Source organism: Pseudochaenichthys georgianus, chromosome 16 (assembly GCF_902827115.2).
Source record: "Pseudochaenichthys georgianus chromosome 16, fPseGeo1.2, whole genome shotgun sequence".
Lineage (NCBI taxonomy): Eukaryota > Metazoa > Chordata > Actinopteri > Perciformes > Channichthyidae > Pseudochaenichthys > Pseudochaenichthys georgianus.
This window is the reverse complement of record NC_047518.2, coordinates 19,960,110-19,986,215: the sequence shown is the minus strand read 5'-3', so window position 1 is coordinate 19,986,215 and position 26,106 is coordinate 19,960,110. Positions and strand designations below refer to the sequence as shown.

Here is a 26,106-nt window from a genome sequence, read left to right as displayed (position 1 = left end):
TATATTTTCTTATCTGAGTCAGCTTCTCCAGCCTCATCTGGCCGTGCAACACTCACAGTGTCACAGACTGGATGCAGAAGTATTATTTTATGCAACACATTATGTTGACGAAACACTCGAGACAAATGTAATTAAAGTCAGATCCACTCGTGTCTTAGACGTGAACGCGCTCTCAGCTGGAGAGAGAAACCCTGGCTTGATTTACCGAGTTGATAACCAGCGTCTTAGGACCGCTTAGCGAGATCTCGTTTGTTAGTTTGTTGTTGTTAGTTTGTTTGTTACTCAAACATATCCAGGGTATGTTGAACTGGCTTCGTAGTACAGGGCATAGGTGGCTAGCAGCGCTGAGGTCAAAGACACAGACATTATACATTATATTTGTATTTTACCAGGATGCAGTGACACAAATATTTACATATTTACATTTACTATCTACAGCACCCGCCGCCCCTGACATCCCCCACTCCCCCCGTTGACAATTTACTAGCGGTACCGAAGTGGGCCGGTCGAGAGTCCCGGGATGATTTTTAGTCCCATTCCACCACTGGCTACATGACCATATGATCGCCCATATTGACGCACCTCATTCCTAAACTTCTAACAGATGCAACATAAACCGATCCTTCAGCCTCATATGAGCTCTCAGACACGTTCAAAATTAAACTGTCATCGCTGTCTGAGCTTGCTGCTGTGTGCGCCATCGTGCGTTTACATGCAGAAGCTGGGATCCTGAACGGTGCAGCTGGATCGCTGTGCCCGCAATGACGTCACACATCATTTGGCGGGACTTGAAGAATCCCCGAGAAGATCCAGAAAATTGTCAACATTGAAGGGCAGATTAATGGTTATCAAAGTACAAATATCCAAAATCAGTTCAGTAACAGTTTTCAAGGGGACAATATTTACTCAAATTGATGGGTTTGGATGATGGGGGAAAACCGTGTCACAGGCTCTTTAACACGGCTTTCCCTTATTTCCTCTTATTAATGAGTTTCCGATTGAATACATCGGTTCTAGATATTAACTAAAGGAAATTAGACAAAGGTGTATCACATTGTGTGAAGAGATGTCGGCTACTCATGACTATAATTAACAACAGATAGCAGCCATGCCATTGACATGTACAGCCTGTGTGTTGTTGTCCTAATAACAGTAATTCATATTAGACAGACCTTGTGTATGGTAAACATGAAGGGAAAGTCTATTTATATGCACAAGAGGTGTGAACACATCCTTAGCCACTGAGTTTATTTATGGTTGAGTTTCTTATTTTTTAATTCATTTACTTAGCAGGGTAGAGGGAGGATTGATCAAGCTGTAGTGAAGCTAATGGAGGCAATACATGATGGTATTTTTATGAAATAAACAAGCAGGCGTGGCATAGAGGTCACACACATTTATTTCCTCTATATTACCATTGTACTGCATTTATCTTATGTATGAGGTGCTGTTGAACTGTGGTTCATGTTTATATCACTGCAGGATCTCGGAAAAAATATCTCAAGGAAACACTACTGTTTTGCTTAAGCCTTTGTCATAAAAACACATGTCCTACCTCCAGTAAAGCACTGATATTGGGACACAAGCAAACAGCTTATTACCTGATCCTTGAGCTAAGGACTCGGTTGTTTAAAACGTAATAACCAAAGCAGTATTTGTTTATGTACAATAGATAAAGCACCAACAGAAATTAATGTTGGATGTATTCCTATTCACAGCTCTATTCTATGTCTCTTCCTGTACAGATTTTGGCCAACATTATCATTTTCATGTGTGGCAACATGGCGGGGGCGTACCACAAGCATCTGATGGAGTTGGCACTTCAACAGACTTACCAGGACACCTGCAACTGCATCAAGTCGCCAATTAAACTGGAGTTTGAGAAGAGACAACAGGTAAAGATGTCCATAAGTGTTGATAACCAGCGAGCGTGTGAAAGTCAGAAAGACAGGGAGTGAATGTAGCAGTGTGGGTTTCTGGTGTTGCTGATAGTGTTAATTACAATAATGACTGTGGAATGAAATGTACATGAATAGAGAATAGATTATCTAAGATGAATGAGGAGACTGCGGCAGTGAGGGTAATGATTATTATGAGGATGATGACGACAGCACTGTCTGTATGGCAACACATTGGAAAGCAGAAACTAACAAACTTCACAGAACTTGGAGATCAGTACTACATCTAGAGTACATGGTGATACTTGCACTGTGTCCTCCTTCAATACTTTCTGAGTCAAAATAAAGCTTGAGATGAATAGTTTACCATGTATCCCAACTGTATACTGTTTTTCTCAGACGTGAAGGGATACTGACTTGTTGTGAAAAGTAACTACAATTTTACCCGTGGTATACACTCAGTATATCACGGCTAAGAACCAATCAGATTGCTTGATTTGACTTGTCCGTTTTATAAATAAGAATAGATCATATTTGTTAAGTGTTATTATGGGAGAATTACTATTCTTGTGGTACTACTGCCTTATTAGGCCCATATTGAGCAGAGCATATTAAGACCAAATCTCATGTACAACAACTTTCTTACTTGCACAAATAAGCACTAATTAGAGGGTTATTGAGGAAAACCTCTCAACGAATGGCTTATTACTTGTAGAATATGGTCATGTAGAATAAGGCATTAATAAGTGTTTTATAATGACTAATAAAGCGCCAATATACTGCATGTTAATTAGTTGATGGTTAATTTGTGTACCTTAATATAAAGTGTTACCATTTACCCCTTTTAGAAGTGAAGATATGTCATTTGTTCTGGGAATGTCATTTTCGAGCCTGAGACCTGAAAAACAGGCTCAGGGCTTAACAGGTTAATACTTTCTTTTTTCTGCTGTATGTTATGATAAATACAAAGTAACACTTGTGTTGGTCCTCAACATTTCTGTATTTCCACATAAGTCTGTTGAATTCCTTTTTCAAATACATATCTTTGCTAACCCGTGTTTAAGACACGAAGCCAGCCAGCAGCAGTGCTTATTTGTCGGTTGTGTTGCCTTCGTGCTTTGCCAAACATGCTTAGTGTAAAGTTGGAGAAAGTTAGTAAAATAACAGCATGTGAACGCTGTGAGAAATTAGCAAGGTTTTGATTAAGGTTTAGTGCAGTGGGAGCCTGCGATGTAACTAGATTTCTATCACAGCTGCCACAGTTGTAGCTTTTGGGTTCTGTCAGATGAGTGGGAGGCCAGCTGCTGTTGGAGTGGAGCTGGTTATCCCTATGGTGAATCCAGCTTGTGTTGTAACAACCGCCATGAGTGAAGCTCAAAATACTGTGAGAAGCCCTGGAGTGCTACGGCTGCGTGTGACAGATGGTAGTAGCTGTGCTGAAATGATTTTTCTCGGGTGCTCATAATATATGCTGTTTGCTGCATGCTTTTATCCAAAGTGCCCCGCAGTACAGTCAGTGCATACATTTTCTTTGTGAGTTGTCCAAGGGGGACTATGTGAATTCATCATAATAAACCCAAAGTGCTGGCAGCGTTAGTAAGCCGCCACTGTTGTCCTCTCCTTCACGCAGAACCCTCTGAGCCTCAGCACGGTGCAGAGAGACAGTCAATGGGGCAGAACACTTGCTGGAGTTGGAGGTGAAATTGACTTAATCAGGTGTTTTCTACAACCTGAACTTCTTACCCTAAGAGGAGTTTTATTTGCCATCTACTGGGCCGGTTAAGTAAGAGTTATACTTACAGTAGCTTCAGAGAAAACAGGGAGGGATGGTTAGACCTCGACCAAACAAAAGCTGTCAAATGAGTGCTCACTGTAAAACAGTTTTTCACAGAAAGTCAAGCTGGCACACCGTAGAGCTGAATTAACCTTCACTTGAAGCTTGAATGGAGGCAGGTGACATAATTATGACATCTTTTTGTCTCCTTTTGGCGTCAAAAGTATATCCTTCAGAAATAAATTAGAAATGATTCAATTTAATTTAAATTTTCTGAAAATGGAAAACCTTTTTAGTGACAAGTCAAGGTTCCTGATAATAATATTCAAACTTCTGTTGATGAAATCAAAGCTTTGTTCTCTGCAAAATAATAATAATTTTTCATAAACTGCTTATTTTTCTTGATTTTCTACTCTCTCTTCTTCTTTGTTTTCCTTTAGGAGCGTCTCTTGTTGTCCCTGCTGCCAGCTCACATTGCCCGTGTGATGAAAGCTGAGATCATCCAGAGACTAAAGGGCCCCAACTTCGGCCAGATTGAAAACACAAACAATTTTCACAACCTCTATGTGCAGAGGCACACCAACGTCAGGCATGTATTTTCGTTTTGGTTCACCTTTGTGCTTAAAAAACACATATCTGACTGAGTTCATAGATACATATTCCGCATTTGAGCTGCCAAAATATATATTCATGGTTGTGAAAGCTATGTTTTTCCAGGAGAGATGTAACTGTTCTATTACATTACATGTCACTTGTTATACACTTTTATCCAAAGCGACATACATTCAATACTGTGGGCAATCCCCACAGGAACAATTTGGGGTGAAGTGTCTTGTCCAACAACAGAGCGGAATGTTGACTGCAGTGGGATTTGAACCAGTGCCCCTGTGATCCGAAGATCAACGTACTAACCACTGAGCCACAACCATCATGTATCACAGTATATTATTTTTTCCCATCTCTAGTATACTGTATGCGGATATAGTTGGATTCACACGGCTGGCCAGTGACTGCTCCCCAGGAGAGCTGGTGCACATGCTGAATGAGCTGTTTGGAAAATTTGATCAAATTGCCAAGGTAAACATTTAATTATGGAACTTCTTCAATAATCAACATACTGTATGTATCATAAGTGCAAATGTAGTTTCTTCAATCGAGTCTAAATAAAACATATCTCTATGTAATTTATCGTCACATCATGTAAAGGGTAAAAATCCACCCTTAATGTTATAAAAACAGCTGTCATATTTTATTGCTTAATGAAGAATATGTATTTTTCCTGAAAATACCTGGACAAACATCAATGCTTAAATATCTCACCGATGATTAAGGCCAATGAGTTTTCTATTATTCTTTCTATATATATATATATATATATATATATATTTTTTTTTTTTTTCAAACTAAATGTTCCTTATTTTCTCAGGCAAACATTAGCACATGGCTATTTAATATGCAGAATCACAGCTGTTGGACCTAGCACACCTGAGGGTGCTAAAACAATAGGAGGCATCCCAAAACAAATACTTTGCGTTTTGACAGCAATCTCTCACAATCATAGAGCAAAAGCTTCTCTCTTAAATTACGTTCGTTGTTGCTTTTCTGTCTTACTGATATATAAAAAAAATGAGAATTGCATTTTTCACATATTTTCACACAGACATTAATAAAGCAGAACACATTGCAGCTACTGTAGGCCTGTCGAACAAACAAAGGGTTATAATGAGATGAAATCAAAAACGTGTGTCCATGGTACCTTCATCTGACCTTATTTTCCACCTGTGTCTATGCAGGAAAATGAATGTATGCGAATCAAAATCCTTGGTGACTGTTACTACTGTGTGTCCGGCCTGCCAGAGTCCCTGCCCAACCACGCTAAGAACTGTGTGAAAATGGGTCTAGACATGTGTGAGGCCATTAAGTAAGTGCCAGTTACATAACAGTGCTGCTAAATAATCACAGTGTTCTTTTTTCTTTACATTACATCTTAGTTCATCTGAAAACATAGACCTTTACAATTAGTGATGTTACACTCAAACCACATGAAAATGAATGCAGTTCTAAGAATTCACCTTGATGCTGCTGCTCATGTGAACTCAGCCATGAACTAAAGACTCCCAAGAGTCTCATTAAACTCCTGGACATTTAAGGTTTTACTTCTGACCGTAATATTTTTTCAAAGATTGTTTGGATTTGCCGTTAAACAGTGATTTTTTTAATGACGTGTATTGAACCGTCCCTCTATGTAATGACGATAAGTGCTTGCTAACCATTAGCTCAGATGTAGAGGCTTTTTCTTGATTGCCAATTTAGCTGCATCAAATGTCTGATGGTAAGTGTGAGATCCTATTTCACCTCTGGGCATCGTCTGAGAGAAGGGGAGTGGACTGTGAGAGAATAAATGGAGAGAATAAGACCTCAAAAAGAATGGTTTAACTGTGGGAAATAAGAAATGAACACCATAAAGGTAATAGAGAGAGGAATCTCCCCTCTTTTCTAACAAGAGATGTGGTGTTGGGGTTGACCTGTTACTCAACACTAAGACGACTTGTTTTTTGTTGCATGACAGGAAAGTGCGAGATGCCACCGGGGTGGACATTAACATGCGGGTCGGTGTGCATTCTGGGAATGTCTTGTGTGGAGTAATTGGACTTCAGAAATGGCAGTATGATGTGTGGTCACATGATGTTACGCTGGCTAATCACATGGAAGCAGGAGGTGTTCCAGGGTGAGTGGAGCAGAAGTAAATCACGTGTTACCATTTGGGTTGCCTCACTATTCTGGTACAATTCTCAAAAATGATTGGTGAAACCCTAACTTCATCACAAAAAACCCAGATGTCTCCTTTATATTCATGAGAAACCAATCCATTGATTGATTTGGTCATTTCCAGGCGAGTCCACATCACCTCAGTGACACTAGAGCACCTGAATGGATCCTATAAGGTAGAAGATGGGGATGGGCAAGAAAGAGACCCCTATCTAAAGGAACATGGAGTCATCACTTTTTTTGTCATCAACCCAAAGGTACCTTGCACGTGCATTACATTCAGGCAGATTAATATTGGACAGTGAATAAAATGTACTCAAATGACACTAACCCCACGTTTCTACAGGTGGAGCGTCGGAGCCCACAGTATCAGTACCGACCCAGGAACACTGTAGACGGAGCCAAAATGAGGGCCTCCGTCAGGATGACCCGCTACCTGGAGTCCTGGGGAGCAGCCAAGCCCTTCGCCAACCTGCACCACAGAGACAGCATGACTAATGAGAACGGGAAGATCAACACCGCTGTGTGTAATGTTTGCTACTCACATCTTATTTAATTGATGGTGGGGTTCAGCTGTGGCGTTACACGTCTCTCTTCTTCTGTTCTGTGTCTAGGATGTGCCAATGGGCCAGTATCACTTCCAGAGGAGATCAGAAAGGCAAGCTGCTCACTTTACAGCTCCAGCACAGTTTTCTTTGGCAGGATTATGCTCATCCTATTAAGTTACAGAGACAAGATGTTTTAATAGACTAGGCTGGTGCTAGAGGCTTTGATGTGTGTGACTAATATCAAGTGAACTTAAAGGATATTCTGTCTCGTTCTTTTTCTTATCCCCTAAAGAACAAAGTCTCAGAAGAAACGGTTTGAGGAGGAACTTAATGAGAGGATGATCAGGACCTTTGATGGGATTAACTCACAAAAGTAAGGGTCATTTCAATAAAATATAATTATTTATTTATTTATTTTTGTAAAAAAAGTAAAGTATGTGCAAATGTCTTATAAAACCATAACTGCTGACACAACATACTGTAGCCTCAACATTTATATAAACTTCAATTTTGGTGCCAGTATTCTCTTTTTATCTGACACTGAAACAATTTGTTTATGATTGCAGGCAGTGGCTCAAGTCTGAGGACATCCAAAGAATATCGTTATTATTTCACAACAAATCCTTGGAGAAGGAGGTAAGTGGCAGTATAAAGGAGATCGGGATCATTCCCCCGTCTCCAGAAATACCGCAGTATTTCAAAGAGAATAACAAAACATAGTGTGACTGCTTGTTCCTTTACCTACACTTAGCTTACCCTGAAATCTTGTACATTACAAGGATACTTGTGATGTCTGAGTGCCTAGTTGAGACGCTTTTGAAATAGCTTTGATATCAGTTTTAAAGGCTTTTTGTTGAAACTTGACCTTGTACTTTGTATCTTCTATAGTACAGAGCAACAACCTTGCCGGCATTCAAATACTATGTCACCTGCGCCTGCTTGATCTTTTTCTGCATATTCATTGTGCAGATTCTCGTCCTTCCAAAGTATGTATGTTTTTATTATAGAAGTAAAATGACTGTTGACACAATAATAATGATAATAATAGTAAAGTATTTATTATAATGCATTTACACCTTGCTTAGGTTTCTGTGTATTAATACAATTATTTGAGCCAAGGCTAGTGCTTATTACAGTTTGTACAATGTCATCAATCTTTCATTGAACTGAACTTGGTAAACTTAATGACATTCTTTTATTTGTAGGACAATTGTCTTGGGAATATCCTTTGGAATGGCTTTTATTATCCTGTCCTTGATCCTCTTCATATGTTTTATAGGACACTTCCTGGTGAGTAAATGCATTTACTTCAAACATCATTGTTATAGCATTGCCCGTCTCTAGTGTTCTTTAAGTGTCTTTTAAACCTTTCTCTTAACCAGGAAATGCCCGCTCTCTAACGGTTCACTTCTGTGCTTAATGTTTGTCCTTATGTCATACCAAAGGCACATGAGTGGTCCAAGTACCCCTCCGGTCAGCCTAATGGCCTATTTACACAAGTGTAACGTGTGACATTGAGGCAGCAATGAATCCTGACCCTGTGCATGAAACAGGTGCTCTCCATCTTTAGAGAGCCAGAGCGCACCACTCTTTTGGAACCTGTTTTAGGCAAGAATTATTCCTTTATCGCTTGGGTAAGGTAGACCTGCATACATTCACTGCATCTTTCATTCTGGGGTTTGCAGCATGTGCCCCTGCAGCTTTTCAAAGCGAAGCCATGTCTGTAGATATTGCCGCTGCAGTTGTATCAAACCATGCTTCAAACACTCCTTCAGCTCTCTTCTGCAGTCATCACAGTCTAGTAACAATGAATAAAAGGCCAGAAAAAGAAAAGAGAATGAGGGGAAAAAGAAGGAAGACGTGACTTTTGAAACATTAAAGAAGCTATAAAACTTAACAAGCCGCAGGCCTACACACCCCACTGCACCCACTGTCTGATCCTCAGTTCTGTGGGAGTGTGAATCTGCTGCTCGGCTCTGAACTGTGCTCCCTGTGGATGTTGCCCAAAGCTCAGAAACAAAACGCAACACTTGATAGCTTATGTTGAGTCAACTCCTGCTGTCTTTTGTGTACTTTATGTGTCATTGCTGAGTCTTCGCCTTTGTTCATGCTGTGTGGTTGCTTACTACTGTGGAATTTGCAGACACCTATTCTGTCTTACTTTAGGGCTCCTGTGTAATTAACCACAATCAGCCTGTAGGCAGTGGATCCTTTGTGAATAGGAACATTACACTGCAAAATCAATGTGCATGTATCTCCCTTGACACAATGTGGCGGTAAAGTTTCATGAGCATTGGGTTATTTCGCTGTAACCTTATGTCGTCAGGAGATTGTCAACAAAATTGTTTCTTAATCTCCGAAATAGCATATTACTACAAGCTTGCTATCGATGCAACATGCCCAATATTTCAGTTACATTTTGAAAAAAATCTACCTGAGGACTGTTAACTACCAAATGCTGTAGTCTTGTTAGCTATAGCACAAGATTTGAAATCCCAATCACACCTTTTTATACATATATTCCTATCTATATATCTTTGGTACCATTTGAACATCTGAGGAAGGGATGAGAACAGGTCATTATACCATTCTTACCTAAATCAACCCTAGCAGAGTCTCTTAATTAGCCTTTAATTTTCACTCAGATGTTTTAAAATTGCGTTGCATGTGCCTTGTTTTCATAACAAAACGTGCCCCACTCGGTCTACATTTCCGGTAGTTCTGCTGGTGCATAACACATTCTGCCATCCTTACTTTATTGTAATTTACATCCCCAAGCAACTCAAATGTCACATCCACTCAGCCCCAGCGATGCTCAGATATTGCTTTGAGAAGACCACTCAAATGATTTGGGCTCTCACTGTCACTGTCTCACAACCAGACACATTCAGCTGAAGGCAGTGCTGCAAAGAGGGAAGGTAATGGACTGTAACACGCGCAGAGCATTTGCTGAGGCATGGGAAGATTTTACTCTTGCATCAATGAAAACCCAGTAATAAACACAATATAAACATATTAAAATCCTAATGTCGGGTAATATTGCTTGGTTAAAATGAAGAGCATAGTGGACTGCTCTTAATGTTTAATGATTTGACTATAGTGAAGCAGGAGGAGGAAGCTAGTTAAAAAACCCTTCAGCAATGCTTTGGTTCAAATGAAAGTTAAAACACTGTTGTTACAGAAATTCTGAGTGGTTTGTAGAAGACTGAACATACGGCGTGCTTACATTATTTTAAACATAACAGAATAACTTGAACTGGTCATTTTTGAGCGCTGTTATTGCTGGTTTCTGAATTAGATTGCAGCAAGCACCATTAAGTTGATAGGCCCCCTCTTTTCATGAATGTCTGCCTTCTGAAATGTCCATTTGGACTGCTGAAGCAATTAGGAGTTAATCAGCAACAAAAGCTTCCCTCTGTGAGCTTGTTATGTATTGTTTAATTTATTGCACGGTAATTGTCCTTACTCAACAGAAATAATAAATTTGTTATTGCACATGTCTGCTGATGTGTGTTATTTACTTATTTTAATTAGTTCACATCGGCGTGTGTTCCTTGGTGCTTCTCCTGTGTGTGACCTTTAATATCCCAGCTCACTTCCACTTGGACTCATGCACTCTTGTATTTGTGTGTGTGTGTGTGTGTGTGTGTGTGTGTGTGTGTGTGTGTGTGTGTGTGTGTGTGTGTGTGTGTGTGTGTGTGTGTGTGTGTGTGTGTGTGTGTGTGTGTGTGTGTGTGTGTGTGTGTGTGTGTGTGTGTGTGTCCGCAGCACTGCAGTAAAAGCTCCTCCACCTCTTGGATGTGGCTGATGAGGTCATCAGTCATTATTGCCAACAAGCCATGGCCTCGTATCACTCTCACCATGACAACCACAGCTCTGATACTCATAATGGCAGTCTTCAACATGGTAAGCTATTGTCTGCAGGTACTCCAGTTATGCAGCACAAACACCAATTAGGCTTTACTAAGAACAAAGTATCACAATCTGTCAGATGGCAGCCTCCTTATTAGTAACTGCAGTGTAATTAGAAGCCAAAGGAATGCAATGTTGACCCACAAATAAATACAATAAATTGGCCTTAAATGATGTTTAGAAACCAGGGATGTCTACATTTGTTTTATATTCATCAAACACGCTTAAATTAATACTGAAGCAACTCTAATCTTTCATTCTTGTAACAATACAAACAAATGTGGAAATAAGTCTTTCATCATGGTTAGAGGCTGTGGATGCACCAGCATTTTAATGTAGAATTTATCTTTTTGCTTTCCATTTGTTTTGTTTATTATGCCTGAAAGTAGCTAAATATTTCTACAGGAAAATGTCTTATTTGTATTGTTCTCTTTTGCCAAGCAGGTTATCAAATGCCTTTTTTAAACATTAACAATATGGCTTTTTTGCATAATAGACGCTTTCCAATTTGCATGTAGTGATAGAATATTGTATTACGTTACCCTTCTGCCTCAATGTTCAGGATTGATCTAAATGTGGTTTAGTGGTGTGGAGAGAACAACAGGCTCGGGTAAAGGTGAAACAGTAGCCTGAGGCTTGTTGGGAAGTTGCGTGATTAAGCATGGTGTGAGGAGCCGGTTTAGACCTTCACACAAATCGATTCCAGAGATTATAATCTTGTTTTGCGCCTGACGCGGGTCAGTCACTCCGGGCGGATGAGCCAAATTAACTTGGCTTTGCTCAGTGGGGCAGCCAATCCTCATCTTATCCTGCAGGTTCACATTAAAGGACATTATTGAATGGTTGCCACTATTGACCTCTTATCTTAAGACTCTATTTTCCTCCTGCTAGTACGAACTACACAAGTCTGTCTTTCCTCATGCTGCTGTGCAAGGCAGGCAGACAGGGACGGTGTTTTTTTCTAATTTGCATGTCGATTGTTTGGGGTTTTTCATAAATGTTTCTGTCCTGAACAAAGATTTAACAAATGCTTTATTTCTGTTGACCTTCTTTCTGTAGTTCTTTTTGGAAGACAATTCATTGCCCCGCGTTCCTGTAAACAATTCATCCAATGAAACACTGTTTTACCCAAATGGACAACTCATGGTCAACACAGACAAAAACAACTTCTACCTTCCTGTAAGTAAAACTTATAATTTCTATATGAATTATTCAGTATCATTTTGGATAAATTGAATAAATAAAACAATATATCTCTTGTTTTCTGTCTGTCTAGTATTTCATTTACAGTTGCATTCTGGGCCTCATCTCTTGCTCTGTATTCCTGAGGATAAACTATGAGCTGAAGATGATTATCATGCTGACAGCCGTGGTGGTTTACAACGTCATTATTCTACAAACACATGCCTCTCTGCTGGATGAATATAGCAGATTTCTGTACAAGACGGAAAGCCTGGACAGGTAGGTGACAAACTGAAACTGTTCCAGAATGCCTTTAAAGATGCAAAGAGAATCACGCCTGAGAAGACAAAGGGAAGTTGGAGATAACCATAATATAAAGAGAAAATGCCCACCTCAAAATCTTCGTTTAGTTAGATGGCCGGAAGAGTTGGAACTATCCAGATAGAATTTTCTCAATGCCAATATTTTCTCTCATATTTCTACTCAAAGGCCCTGTTGATGGTGCTTGGAAACATGTGGTAGACTGTACATCAGCAAATCAATGATGGCTGCTCGCATGCTACTGCTTGGTCCCTTCGGGGGCTTTTACCTTCTGTATTCAGGCTTTTCATGCACTGTTGATTTACCCTGGTCAAAGTATTGTAGGTGTTAAAGGAGGTGTGTAGCACAGTGGATAGAGCCTTGGTGTTGGAATCAGGGGGTCACTGCAGTCAGCATGTCGCTGTGTCCCTGGGCAAGACACTTCACCCCAAATTGTTCCTGTGGGGATTGCCCACAGTGTTGAGTATGTACAGTAGGTCGTTTGGATAAAAGCGTCTAACATGTAATGTTATGCTACAACAAGGTTCTGGATTTTGGCTCATGGATTCAACCAAAAAGCAACCCATGAAGTATTACATAAATGCAAATAGTCTGAACTCACCCTGCAGTGAGGTCATCTGTGTTTTCACCACAGCTTCGGTTGAAGGGGGGGGGGGATTTATTGAATATAAAGTCATAGAGATGTCAGAAATGCGTTGTGAGTGTGCACTGGATAATTATAATGTTCGTCTAGCTGAATTAATTGAGTTAAAAAAATCCAAGTTCACTAACCCGGAGTGTTTGAACCCAAATGTAGCACACAGGGAACAGTTTGTAATGGTGTATCATTTTAAAACTAAGCTGGTTCAGGGCAGGGTAATGGGAGATATAAAAAGTCCAAGTAGACAGTGGCAGTGACAGTCTGCCAGATGATATCAATCAAAGGCACAGTGACACGCCCCTTTGGCTGTTTTTTTCTTTTAAAGGACATATAGATATATATTTGGTCGTTGATGAGACAACATGCCCTGGAGATGAGGACTGTGGGTGAAACAAGATGTTGATGTAATGCAGGAACTGGTGTCTCTCACAGTTGGCTAACCAACGGTACTGTAGCCCATAAGGCGCTCATTATCCTACCGTAACAAACACTGATTAACCCCACACATCATGAGAACATGTCCTGAGCTCTATCAGTGTGGAGCTGAACCCAGATAGCAGTGGTTTGAGGAAAATAGCTGGTGACTTTGTTGGTAGTTTCCAATCATGTGCCTGATTTATTCACACATGCACTCTACATGAAGCCATGGCACCTTTTGTATTCCGTAAATGAACCAGTACATCCATTGTCACCGAGTCTCTTGATAGTCACATCATCAGTGTGGGAACTGGCAACCCTGTAGTCAGGAGGAGCTTTAATAAGATGCTGCATGCTGTTCCTGAGTTCAATAAACAGCTCAATCCTAAATGATCTTGCAATATCTAGTGTTGTAGTCCTACATAGCATGTGCATGTGACTGCTTTGTAGATACATGTGTATATTGTATGAGTCTGCTCTCATTACACAATAATTAGGTAAGCAGTAAGCAATCTTTGTCCATGAGGTTTCCATCCTTATGCTTTCTTCTTGTGAAAACAGTTGCCCTCACTCTCTGCCACTCACTATTTGTAAAGAATTGGTTGGATAAGGAAACAGGCAAGTGCAGAACTTGCAGGCTGATTTTGTTCTCTGCCGAGCTCTGCCCTAGATAAGAGTAAGAGTCCATTAATATGCTAAATGTGCTTGCAGAAATTAGGATGCAACACTGTCGAGCCCTATCACACATACAGAGCCTAAATTCAAACGTCACTGCTATTAAAGAAAGCTTTATTGTAGATGTTAAATGTATAATAGATGTGTTTAACCATCACTTCAGTTCTTTGACAGCATGTTTAGTGTTTTGAGTGTCTGCATGCACAGGATGCTATAGCCATACATCAGATGTGTCCTGGTTGGCTGCCTGATTCTGCCCTGAACAGGTGTCCTACGTTCAGGGTTATGAGGGTGGAAACCAGAGAGCTTGAAGTGCATTCATAGTGCTGAATCTTTGCAGATGGCTAACACTGTCTCGTTGTTTATTGCCTTTTGAAAGCGTTCCTTGTTCCTGGAAACCGCACCCGGCATGGCCGCGCAGCCACTTGACTGCAGAAAGAAAACTAGCTCTTGTCACTGTAAAGCAGAAGTGACAATCTTAACCAAGTGACAGCTTGGGATCAAATGCTCTGCTTCCCAATCATGTGACACATACCTCATAGTACTGATTGTAATCTGCATTTCTAATTACATTTCCTCACTTATCTTTTTCACCCACACTTTTACTCTACTTTCTCTTTTTATGTGTTTACTGTAGTTTTTTCTTTCTCCATGCACAAACACATTCTTCCTTTTTCCTCTGCCCTTCAAGACCAGGAGTTCTCAAAGACCTGAAGACTATGGGCTCTATCTCCCTCTTCATCTTCTTCATCACTCTGCTCGTGCTTGCCAGACAGGTAAGTCCACACTATAATAGCCTGAGTGATGTCATTGTCTGTCTGTCTACACATTTTCCCCTTGACGGCTAAAAAAGTAATGTAGTTTTCAGCTCTGCTCTTGCATCACCTTTGCACTCTTTACTTTGTTCTCTGTGTATTTGCTGCTGTATTACTTTCGACAGGTTTTATTTTGTGAAATTAGTCATGTTTGCTCGTATGTTTTCACAATGACCTTTTCCCCCCATGTGGTTTTCCCATTGTGAGAAGCCCACGCTATATCTCTTGCATCCCTGTCATATCGCTGCTGTTGAGGGATTCCATGATCTCTAATCTTTTTAACCCTTCATGGTCTCTCACACTATAACTATATACTGTAGTTACATTTCAATGCAGACTGAATTGGATTCCAGACACTACCATTTTCATCATATCTAAATATTATACTGTATACTGTATGTTATCACCTCCGAGCTAAGGAGTCATAATAGCTTCTGTTCCCGGCTGATACATGAAATAAAGTAGAGACGTTTAAGCTTTTCGGCTGCTGTGCTGCACTGTGCAAGGCAGGCATCATGAGACCAGTGATTTACCTCAGCTATTCTGAAGCTGCACAGGGAGAATGTGAGATGTACTAGCCAGGAGAAGCCGGGGCCAGAGAATGGTCCTTCTGGAGAGTTGTGGGCTTCTTATTCCAGCTATGTTCGGTTACGCTACACAGCAGGGCACTTACTGTAGAACTTGGGCACTATTGTCCTCTGGAGCTACAGTATATCCTTAGCTGCTACATGTTTTTAAATGAACAGTAAGCATCCCATTTAGGATCCTTTACATTTTTATTACCAAGACATTTACATGTAAACTGCAAAGCTGGTGGTGACATAGCCGAGAGAAGATAATACAGTACATAAAGTGTATTCCATGTAGTGTTTGCACACATGAATGTGTACTTTATTTGGTTTAGAAAATACTTAAATACAGGATGAAGCCCCAGCACACTGTCAATAAGATAAGGCAGAGGACAGGATAATATTTCTATTGGAGCTTATCATTAAATCGAAAGTGTCTGATCTCCTGGGCTTTACTGCAAAGTATGAGCATGTCTGCTACACGTTTTCTTTCCCATTGGGGATTTAACTTTGTCCACAAGAGAATACTGATGGAATTAAAGTATAGGAGTACGCAGGACTGGATGATTGATAAAATATCGTCTTTTCATTATACTTTCCATTACCGCCCAATTTCCAGCGCTAAACAATCTCCAGATAAATAACCTAATAGCTTGTGGTTGTATCATCAAGACATACATGGATGTAACTCCATGATTCCTGTGTTCAAAACTACATCAAGGAATACATTAATAGAACATTCCAAGTGTGTCAACATCACACGTTGTTTGGCATCCTAGTATACTGAATGTATTTGCTACATGCATTATTGAGTGTGATTGAAATTGGTTACGTTCCACAACTGTAGACACACATTTTGAATTCCCTTTGGGGACTGACTGTGTCTGTCAATGCTCAAAGCTTCTGTCTCTCAAAATGTGCCGGGACCCTTCCTGCATAAGAGCTGCTGGAAATGATGCAACATATCAAAACATGGAAATCAGGCAGATTGACTTTGAGTTAATTATTCATATATTTGCTGAAGACAAAGTACTGACATCCCCAGCTCAATGACAGGCACGCATGTATCCGTCTGTACAGCCAAAATAACAGATGCCAGTTATTAATATCTGCTCATTCTTGTGTATATTGCACTGTGCATGTTTAAAGAGTACATACAGACATTGTCTTTGTACCAACCCCCACTTTTTTTATTTAAGTGTATCAAGTAATTATATTTCTAATATCGAATCATATCACTTTCTAGGCATGATCATTGTTCCATCAGATCATTTTCCAATTATGATTCTCCTTGGTTGATGCATCCTCTTTGTGAAATATGGCCATTGTGTACTTCTAAGACACAGGCATTGTGTATTGCAATGTGTCACCCTGTCTTGCCTTTCACTGTGTTCATCAAGAAGTCTTATTGATGTGCTGGTAATCATGTTTTTGTATACCAATTCATTTGTTGTTGACAGTTTTTGTGATTTGTTACGTTTTCTTTTTCTGTTTTCTGAGCCTTGGTGGAATAAACGTTGAGCTGTTTCTATTTGTCTCTGTGACTTGATGGAAGCAAGCTGTACAGCTGTACCTTCAGTCTCTTCACCTCTGTGTCCTCTTGTAACAGAATGAATATTACTGTAGGTTAGACTTTCTGTGGAAGAACAAGTTCAAGAAGGAGTGCGAGGAGATTGAAACGATGGAGAACCTCAATCGGGTTTTGCTGGAGAACGTTCTGCCGGCACACGTTGCAGAACATTTCCTGGCACGCAACTGGAAGAATGAAGTAAGCTGTTTTTTTTCAGTATAGATATGTACTATAGATACATACACATGTACATTTGTGAATTGAAAAACTGCTGCTTGACAGATGTATTGTGGTTTCATAGAGGTCATGCAGTATTAGTAGCTTTATGCCAAGATCCATTACATTAATTCATGTGCTTTTATGAGACATTGCAAAAGCAGTTTACCCCAAAAATAATCTTTGGTTTAAATCATTACATGATAAAATCATGTAATGATTTAAACCAAAGATTATTTTTTCCCAGTAAAAACGGGAAGCATTTTAAACCAGATTGTGCTATAGAGGATTAACGTGTAGAAAGAACAGTGTTTTGTAATGAATGGAAAGACTGCAGGTTTAGTCATCGTCTGTTTTCCAGATGTTTAGTTTTAAAATAAGTAAACTGTATATATAACTCATAAGATTTTTTAAATGGAACTGGCACTCATAGTGTAGTATTGGAATGATTCATTATGAGTGACAATAACAGAACATTGGGAGGCCGTCTGGGTGAATTTGCTGACTTGCCTGTGATTCGTTCTCATTCATCATTCTGGCTCCCGTTGTATCCCTTGAGTGCTCCTCACAGTGTTAACTGTAGAAAAGTTAAATTGTACGACTTAGGAAGTTTAGAGGACAAGTTCAAAGAAGAATAATGCTTCTGCAGCAAAATCTCTGAATGAATAGTCAGCAAATGACTCTTTTCCCATCTGGTCCAAAGGTTTTTATTGGAATATTTTCAAGCTTAAATATACACAAAAATCTCCTACCACATGATCCAAATGTCTCATCTGCTTTTCATCCAAGTCTGTGGCTTATCAGTTTTACAACATTATTTTGCTGTCCTAACTAACGTCTGTATTTTGTCGCACAGGATCTGTACCACCAGTCCTATGACCTGGTGTGTGTCATGTTCGCCTCCATCCCAGACTTTAAAGAGTTCTACACCGAGTCTGACGTCAACAAAGAGGGATTAGAGTGCCTCAGGCTCCTCAACGAAATCATTGCTGATTTTGACGAGGTGAATAACCCTTAATCTTTTAACATTCTACAAGGGCGTCAGAAATGCTATAAATCAGGAGATTTTCTGAAGGCTTCAGTAATTAAACACTATGAACTATGTGTTTGATGTGCAAACTACAACCTCCTGTTAGAGTGTCTTAATGTTTGAAGAGATTTCTACCAACCCGATTGCTGTTGTCTATATGGATGTCACTTCTGCCATAAAGTATGTCTCATTTGTTTTAGCTGTTGTGTTTGTATTTGTGTGTGTAGCTGCTGTCCAAACCCAAATTCAGTGGCGTTGAAAAGATCAAGACTATTGGCAGTACTTACATGGCTGCGACTGGGCTGAACGCATCACCTGGGCCTGAGTACACATTACAGGTAGGCTCATCTCACACACACAAATCACTCTCCACCACATGTCATTCCTTAAGTCTTTAACATCGCCTTACAATTTCTGTTGCTGGTTTTGTTTCCTGCCTGTTACCCAGGAGCACGACAGGCAGTACATGCACTTAGGGACCATGCTGGAGTTTGCATTTGCCTTGGTGGGGAAGCTGGATGTCATAAACAAACACTCCTTCAATGACTTCAAACTCAGAGTTGGTGAGTGATGTACTGAAGTTACATTTAATGGTTCAATTCAATGATATTTCAGCTACTAAAAAACGTTTTTATCCACAGTTGAACTGCATTAGGCCGGTTGAAACCTCACATTTTTAAAGCCACTTGAATGATAAGTGTTTGCAGTAATTGCTCGTTTTTAGATATGTAGGGAAATATATTTTTCCTGCTACACAATGGAAACTGAGCAATGGTGTGTTGCTTTCTGCATAACCCTGAATCCATTATGATGTTACGGCCCACATAGTACAAATATTCATATTTGCCCTAGTTATACTTTTTGGCTATTAGAGGTCAAAATGCATAAATTAGATGAAATATCCCCGCTGTTGGGTGAGAGTGGACATGTAGCCTTTATAGGCCTACATCAATTTCTTTCTATTTGTAGAGTACCCATACTGCTGGTGCTCTGTGGGTAATTGCATTATAGAGATAGAAACAAAGAGAGATGCGTACATGTCTAAATAACGAAGAAAATAAAACTGATGTTTGCTGCAAGACACAAGTATAATCATGGCAACCGAGGGAGAGGCTGACTCAAGCGTAAAGGGACAATTTCAAGAGCTAAGCATTGCAGGCAGGTCCCAGCTCACTGCAGGGGGTCAGAGTTTAATACCACAACCTGTCTGCAAAGATCGCAGCATGGGATGCTCCATTAACTCAGCAGTGTGCGTGTGTGTGGCGGCACATCCCGCTGCTGTCTGGGATTAAGGGTTCAGCTGCATTTAGTTCATCTTATGTTCTGATGAAATCTTGTGAAAAGCTTGGTTTATTCTGATTCTTGCTAAAGGATTTTTGGAGCAGCACTCGATAATAAATAAGTCATTTCAAAAAGTGAATTTCCAATTGTTCTTGTATGAAATCAGAAATAGAAACTAAATAATGATGTGCTTGCTGTTTCCCAATTCAGTTACACTTTTATACAGAATTCAACACATCACAAAATGTATTCATTATGTTGGACATTTTAAATGAGCACCTCCTGCTATGTCCAGTGTACTGTCATTTACCGTTTAGATCAGAAATGAGAACCTGCCAATGTAGCTGTGATAACTGTGGGATGCTTACTGATGGCTTGGTGTCCTTTGTCAGGTATTAACCATGGGCCAGTGATAGCTGGAGTCATTGGAGCCCAGAAACCACAGTATGATATCTGGGGGAACACAGTGAATGTAGCCAGCAGGATGGACAGCACTGGAGTCCTAGGGAAAATACAGGTGAATATAATAAGACATTCTTTCTCTGATAACCTTTATTTTTCATCACATCCAATGAAAAGCCCCAAACTAATTGAGACTAACAATGATCTATTTACAAAGAGGTTGATAAAGTCTTAGCTCTTTAACCAAGAGACCACTGCATAATGCAAACAACAATACCACTGTTGGACTGGGTGAGACCATACACCCCAGCACGAGCAATACAATTACTAACAAAGCACTTATATACTAATAAAGGACTGGATTATCTAAAGCCAGTTGAGTAGCACTTGAAATGTTTTGGCTCTATGAAGCCTGATGTACTTATATGATTCTGTTTTCTTCAAGTTTGTATCTTCTTGGTCGAATGCACTTATTGTAAGTTGCTTTGGATAAAAGCGTCAGCTAAATGTAATATAATGTAATGAGATGTTAATTACCATCGGACCTTTTTTTATTTAATACAACATCTTGCTGCCGTATACACTCACAAGTTGCTTTTACTAATACTATCACTATATGAAATATATTACATATGCTAAACAGTAGGAAATTAATCAGACTTATTTAAAACCACAACTATATGTGTGTGACTCAAGTCACAGTACAGGGAGTTTGATGGTATCAAGATGGACTAGATACTAAAAAAAGAAATCATGGGATTTGTTATAATAACAATAATAAAGAATAAGTCCAGCCCTGACTATGTTCTGTGTTGTTCAACATCAAAGAAGTTTGAGAAGTCTCCTTATCTGTCAAACATCACATTGTGTTAGAAGTTGACCGTTTCTTTCAAGGCAGCAGCACTGCTCCATTTTCGTACTAAGACATTTTAAATGTCAGTGCAGATGCTTTAATGATAAAACTATTCTCCCCTCTGCTACTGTATTTAAGGCAGAAAGGACATCATCTTAACGTCTTACAAACTGAAATGTTCCCCCGGCGCTGATAACATATGATGGTTTTTCACCTGCATTACAGCATGTACACATTTAATGGAACCATCTGCTGTGCACTGCAGCTTATCTGCAGGGATTTCAATTGAATTCCAGGAATGCCTCTTGATATGTTAAGATGTGCAGAGGCAATAAGAAATGGTGATTTATTCCAAGAAAGCATATACATATTTCCCATCTTGCAAAGTCTAAGTAATTATACTGGCTTTTCGTAGTTTTAAACCCACAGAGTTTTCTGGAAACTGCTGTGCTCAATGTGCTCAATGTTTTGAAATGTACAAATTGAATTTAATGCATTAGCAGTGATGTTTCTTTTATGATGGGAATACACCAGTCATGAATTTATTATTAGAACTGGATTACTGACCCACGGCGTCTAATTGAGAAATGTTTATCTGGCACATACTCTGAAAAAGTTTCTTAGCTTCCTCTGTGTCTGTAAATGTATTCATTTGAGTACATTTGCCTGCAGGAATACATTCGGTTGTGTAAGATAGGAAAATAGACTCACCGATGTGGTTCTCCCTGCAGGTGACGGAGGAGACGAGTCGCATCCTTCTGACCCTCGGTTACATGTGCTCTTGTAGAGGAATCATCAACGTCAAGGGAAAGGGAGAGCTCAAGACCTACTTTGTGCACACAGAGATGACCCGCTCACTGTCCCAAGGGAATGTGATGCCCTAACACTTGTTCGGAATATGCTGAATTGACACTAAATGAACAGATAGAGGAGATGTGATCTTCTCAAAGCTGTTGCACAGTGGGAAACATGAAGGAACCAGATCTGCGCTGTGAGGAGGAAAGGAATCGGATTTTAATGTTGCATTACAAGTTACGTTTGCCACAGCTGTAGTATACATTTAGTCACTTACTGTATCTAACTAAGTGTAGCATGTACAGCAAAAAGGCAACCACCCATGAAATACATTGGAAGGTTGGATCAAGAAAAGCCAAAGTGGTCCTGAGAATTATCTAAAAATGGTGTCGTATTCTGAATCAGTTGCGGGAGGCTTGCGCTAGTCACTTTGCCATAAAAGCCTCTTTTTCAGCCAGACACATCAAAAACAGAATTCATTAAGTGTTCACTTTCGGGACACAGTACATTTGGATGTCAAACAATGTACAGAAAGACCTCTTGAAGAGCATTTAAAAGACAAAAATGTCAGTGTGAACAATCATACAGAAGGGTTTAATGGATATAAAGCAGTTTGCGTGCCCACAGCTTAACCACACCTTTCAAAAAGGGAGACAAAAAGAGACGGAGTGAAGATCTGATGTCAAGAGAAAAGCTAAGGACAAGTGTTACAAGGGAAAAGTGCAAGCTCTGTTGAAAAGGTGAATCTGGCTCTGTTTTAAAAAACACAGCCAGGCAGCAAGGAGACACACCCGTGTGTACATAACTCCATCAACCTTGTTACAAGCAAGAAGTCTTGGATGTATTTCACAGCCAGTCTATGAAAGTAAAAGCATATACAGAAAACGATGAATATATTGTGATATTCATGCATGGCCACGTTTCCTAGAAGTGTCTTTGCACTTTAATCATCTTGTATTCATTGAAAGCTTACAACACTAAAATATGCTAAGTCTTTATGGCCTAGGTCAGATGACTGCTGGAAATGTAAAAATCAGATGATTGTTTTTGTTCAGAAAGGCTGCAGGGATTTCAAGTTTAAAGTTCTGGTTATAGTAAAACTACTGGTCACAAAAGATGATTTTAGTGTAATGATTTTCATCCAGGGAACCTGGGCCTGAGCAGTGTACAAGGTAGCTTTAGAGTGAATATTGTACAGTGGTTTTGTTATAAAAGAAAATACAACCCAAAAAGTGTTTTTGATGTTTTGATGATGCCATTGTTTTTTGTATAAACTTCATTAAAATTTGTATTTCAGTTCTATTGAGTGTTATTATTTGCCCGCCGCGTTCAGGCGTATCACATGACATGATTTCAATTGAATCTCAGTATAACATTATTGCTAGAAATGAATAAAACCCAGGAAACACATTAAAAGGTGTTAAAATAAGGACCACATTTGTAATGTAAACAGAAAGAAATGATATGATGCATTTCTTCTTTTATCTGTGTGACATAATTGCAAAGATGACCAAATAAAAACTAACTGTAATCTAACCTGATCTAGATGATTCATGCAAGTAGTACGAGGTACACTAGAGCAACATTTACACAAGACCAAACTCCAGAAATACTGAAATTACACAACAGTCTGAGTAATCCAGATATTTATAGCTGCTCTTCAGTCCTCATTCAATAGCTTTCTTTGTCTTTAGGCGAACAAATACAAAACTAGAATGAGGATTCAAATGTAGCAGTTGTGTTTTTTAATTGATTTAGATTACTATAAAATGTACTGTAAGGTATTGCTGTTGTTCTAAAAGATTCTTTCTACATGGATAATTCAATAGCTTTTTTTCCATTGTCTGAAAGCACATGTTTTACCATTGGTGCCCCAACTGTCACAATGTACCACTTTGTGGAAAAAAGTAAGAAGATTACTAAATCTTACAAAAAACAAAATACTTACATTATATAGGGGTAGAAATGCTAACAGCTGTCTATCCAGTAGACTTTAGGACAATGGGAACTTGACTGATAGGAAGTTAATAATGTCTAACGTACAAGATTAGTGTTTCCACATGAAGCCATCATTTGACATCACAGAGGAGTGCAACACCCCGCAGGATCCAGTATTCTGGAGGAAGTAATGTCTTCAGATCTACAGCTGCGATGTAATTCATGTCAGTCCTTACTGGCTTCTTGTAGATTGGACAAGAGTAGAGACGGGGGTCCTTCACACCTGCAACAAAGAATAACAACAAACAAGTGTCACTTAATACCCAACAATACACAGCAAATTACACTTTTTTGATAATAGTTGAAAACAGAACAACAACAGGCAAAATCATCTCGTAATTAAGGTCCTAATTATACTTCTTATACCTAGAGATATGAAAATTAAAATCAGTGAGGAGATGCCATTAGCACACACAGCTGCGTTCAACAAAACAAAGTAGGAACAAATCAGGCGAATAACTCAGATTAAGTGAACATGTGGTTATTTCCTACTACTCCCACAGCCCCACTGCATTGTTCTCGGGATTATAGGCAAGCATGTCGAGTGTGGAGTCCTACTTGAGTGTACTACGACTCCAGACCCCAAACAGTACCTAAACAAACAATCCTTTTCACGAGCACACAAACAGCCTATTCTCCAGAGGTGATACACAGGATATTATCTCTTTTAAGGGAGAGGGTCACAATTAAGTAGAGGGGTTTTCAAGACTCACACATGCATGTCACACATACTCATAGATGCTCTTGCAACCACTTGACTGCAGAACAAATCCCTCTCCTGTCTCCTTTGCATTAGCTCTCACACACACAAACACACTCCATCCCAACAGCCAGCCTTCTTGTGGGAAAAGCAGGGAGGGTAAAGGGTGTAAACAAACAACATTAAGTGTGTCATTGGATCATTAATTCATTTCCCCAGACAGCCTCTCTCTGCTGACAGCCTGAATATAGTCTGGTTTTATCCAGAACAAACACTGTGCAAAATACTGCTGCTAATCTATTCCCAGACAAAATAAATAGCACTTAGTCTGCTTGACATTTAAATGTTACATCACTCCATCCTGGATGGAGGAGAGAAAAGGGATAGACTCAGACTGACAAAGACTTGAAGGACTGAGCCTGTAAAAAAAGACAGGATTAAGGCTCTAGCATAGTCAGATTAAGTTTCAATTCAGACACATCGTCAATTTTGCAAACAAACTCAATCTCACCGTTATTCTCAGCGTACATCCTGATCACAGGCATCATCTCGAAAAGGACTTTGGGTTTGGAGTCGCTGAGCTTGCAGCTGCGGCGATCCCAGCCGGCTCCTTCCAGGTAGAGGCCGTAGACATACACTCCCTCTGCGGGGGGCTGGGTGATGTCATCCTTCATCCATCGGGTCGCCTCATTGCACAGCACCATGCGGTCCAGAGCCCAGCCCTTATTGGCCCGGGTGATCTCCTACAGGTGCAGGAACACATCCCCAGGTAAAGGCAGGGATGTGGGCAGTATACCACAGCAGATACTGGGAGTGACAGAGTTTACATTTGGCAACTCCTCCCCCCCCAAAGAAAAATATAGATTTTGAGAACAAGGCTGTACTAGAGGTAAATAAAGCAATGTATGGCAGGGATCTATACTCCATTCATGATGTTTGAGAGAAGCCAAAAGAAAGTAAATGAATACCAAACTCCTCAAAAAGAGCAAAGGCACAATGTATACATATTCATTTAATTATTCAGCACACTAGAATGGATTGAGTCTGAAAATAAGAAGATGAGATGCTTAGCCGGTAGTTTGAGTCCCATTACACACAGAATCAGAGCAGGCAGTTTGTGATTCCACCAGTCCAACAAACGCTGCCTTTGTGAGAAGGCAGTAAACAAGCCCGGGAGAACTATATTTGGGAACTAAGTCCAACAAACCCCTGCTCTGTAAAATACTGACCTCTGAAAGATCAAGAGTATGCAACTGGGATTTTTCAAACTAAATAAAACTAGAATGCAGTCAGATGTAAAAAGCTGATCCAAAATTATTTCTAATTCATACAACTATTTAAAGTTTCTAAATAAAACCGCACTTACAAGATTTAACACTCATTTGTGAAAAAGATGTATTTATAAATGTAAAAAATGCATTGAACTCCTTACATTTCTTAGCTGCCAGTTACATTCCTTTTGTATGAGGTTCAGTGTTGGGTGTACCGCATTACAAACGCTGTAATCACATTACATTTTTCGGTAACGCAGTAATGTAACGCGTTACTGTTATAAATTAAGTAAATGTAACGCGTTACTGTTATAAATTCAGTAATCACACTACAGTTACTAACATTGGGCGAAAAAATGACTAGATTCTCCCTTTGACAGATTAGACTCTAGTTAGTTACTACTACTACAGAAGTTTACAGTAACTTTGGATAATAACACGGCGGGTTTAATAAGCGGAGTCTCTCTTTT

At 39.6% G+C, this 26,106-nt stretch overlaps 2 protein-coding genes across 2 annotated transcripts in view; one reads left to right on the top strand and one right to left on the bottom strand.

Annotated features, from left to right (window-relative positions):
• The window catches only part of adcy2a (adenylate cyclase 2a), an 83,379-nt gene extending 61,604 nt beyond the window's left edge, over positions 1-21,775 (top strand). The window contains exons 4-25 of the mRNA XM_034102115.2: positions 1,746-1,895; positions 4,113-4,261; positions 4,638-4,749; positions 5,466-5,593; positions 6,242-6,400; positions 6,566-6,698; positions 6,788-6,964; positions 7,056-7,099; positions 7,282-7,362; positions 7,556-7,625; positions 7,878-7,975; positions 8,195-8,279; positions 10,758-10,895; positions 11,961-12,080; positions 12,178-12,362; positions 14,828-14,912; positions 17,130-17,288; positions 18,163-18,309; positions 18,564-18,674; positions 18,785-18,899; positions 20,010-20,134; positions 21,604-21,775. Coding sequence (XP_033958006.1) covers positions 1,746-1,895; positions 4,113-4,261; positions 4,638-4,749; positions 5,466-5,593; positions 6,242-6,400; positions 6,566-6,698; positions 6,788-6,964; positions 7,056-7,099; positions 7,282-7,362; positions 7,556-7,625; positions 7,878-7,975; positions 8,195-8,279; positions 10,758-10,895; positions 11,961-12,080; positions 12,178-12,362; positions 14,828-14,912; positions 17,130-17,288; positions 18,163-18,309; positions 18,564-18,674; positions 18,785-18,899; positions 20,010-20,134; positions 21,604-21,756 — 2,724 coding nt within the window. The 3' untranslated portion in view covers positions 21,757-21,775. The remainder of the gene's footprint in view (positions 1-1,745; positions 1,896-4,112; positions 4,262-4,637; positions 4,750-5,465; positions 5,594-6,241; positions 6,401-6,565; positions 6,699-6,787; positions 6,965-7,055; positions 7,100-7,281; positions 7,363-7,555; positions 7,626-7,877; positions 7,976-8,194; positions 8,280-10,757; positions 10,896-11,960; positions 12,081-12,177; positions 12,363-14,827; positions 14,913-17,129; positions 17,289-18,162; positions 18,310-18,563; positions 18,675-18,784; positions 18,900-20,009; positions 20,135-21,603) is intronic.
• Positions 21,776-21,868: 93 nt separating this feature from the next.
• The window catches only part of dnah5 (dynein, axonemal, heavy chain 5), a 143,143-nt gene continuing 138,905 nt past the window's right edge, over positions 21,869-26,106 (bottom strand). The window contains 2 exon segments of the mRNA XM_034102114.2: positions 21,869-23,888; positions 24,877-25,108. Of these exon segments, the coding sequence (XP_033958005.1) occupies positions 23,737-23,888; positions 24,877-25,108 (384 nt within the window). The 3' untranslated portion in view covers positions 21,869-23,736.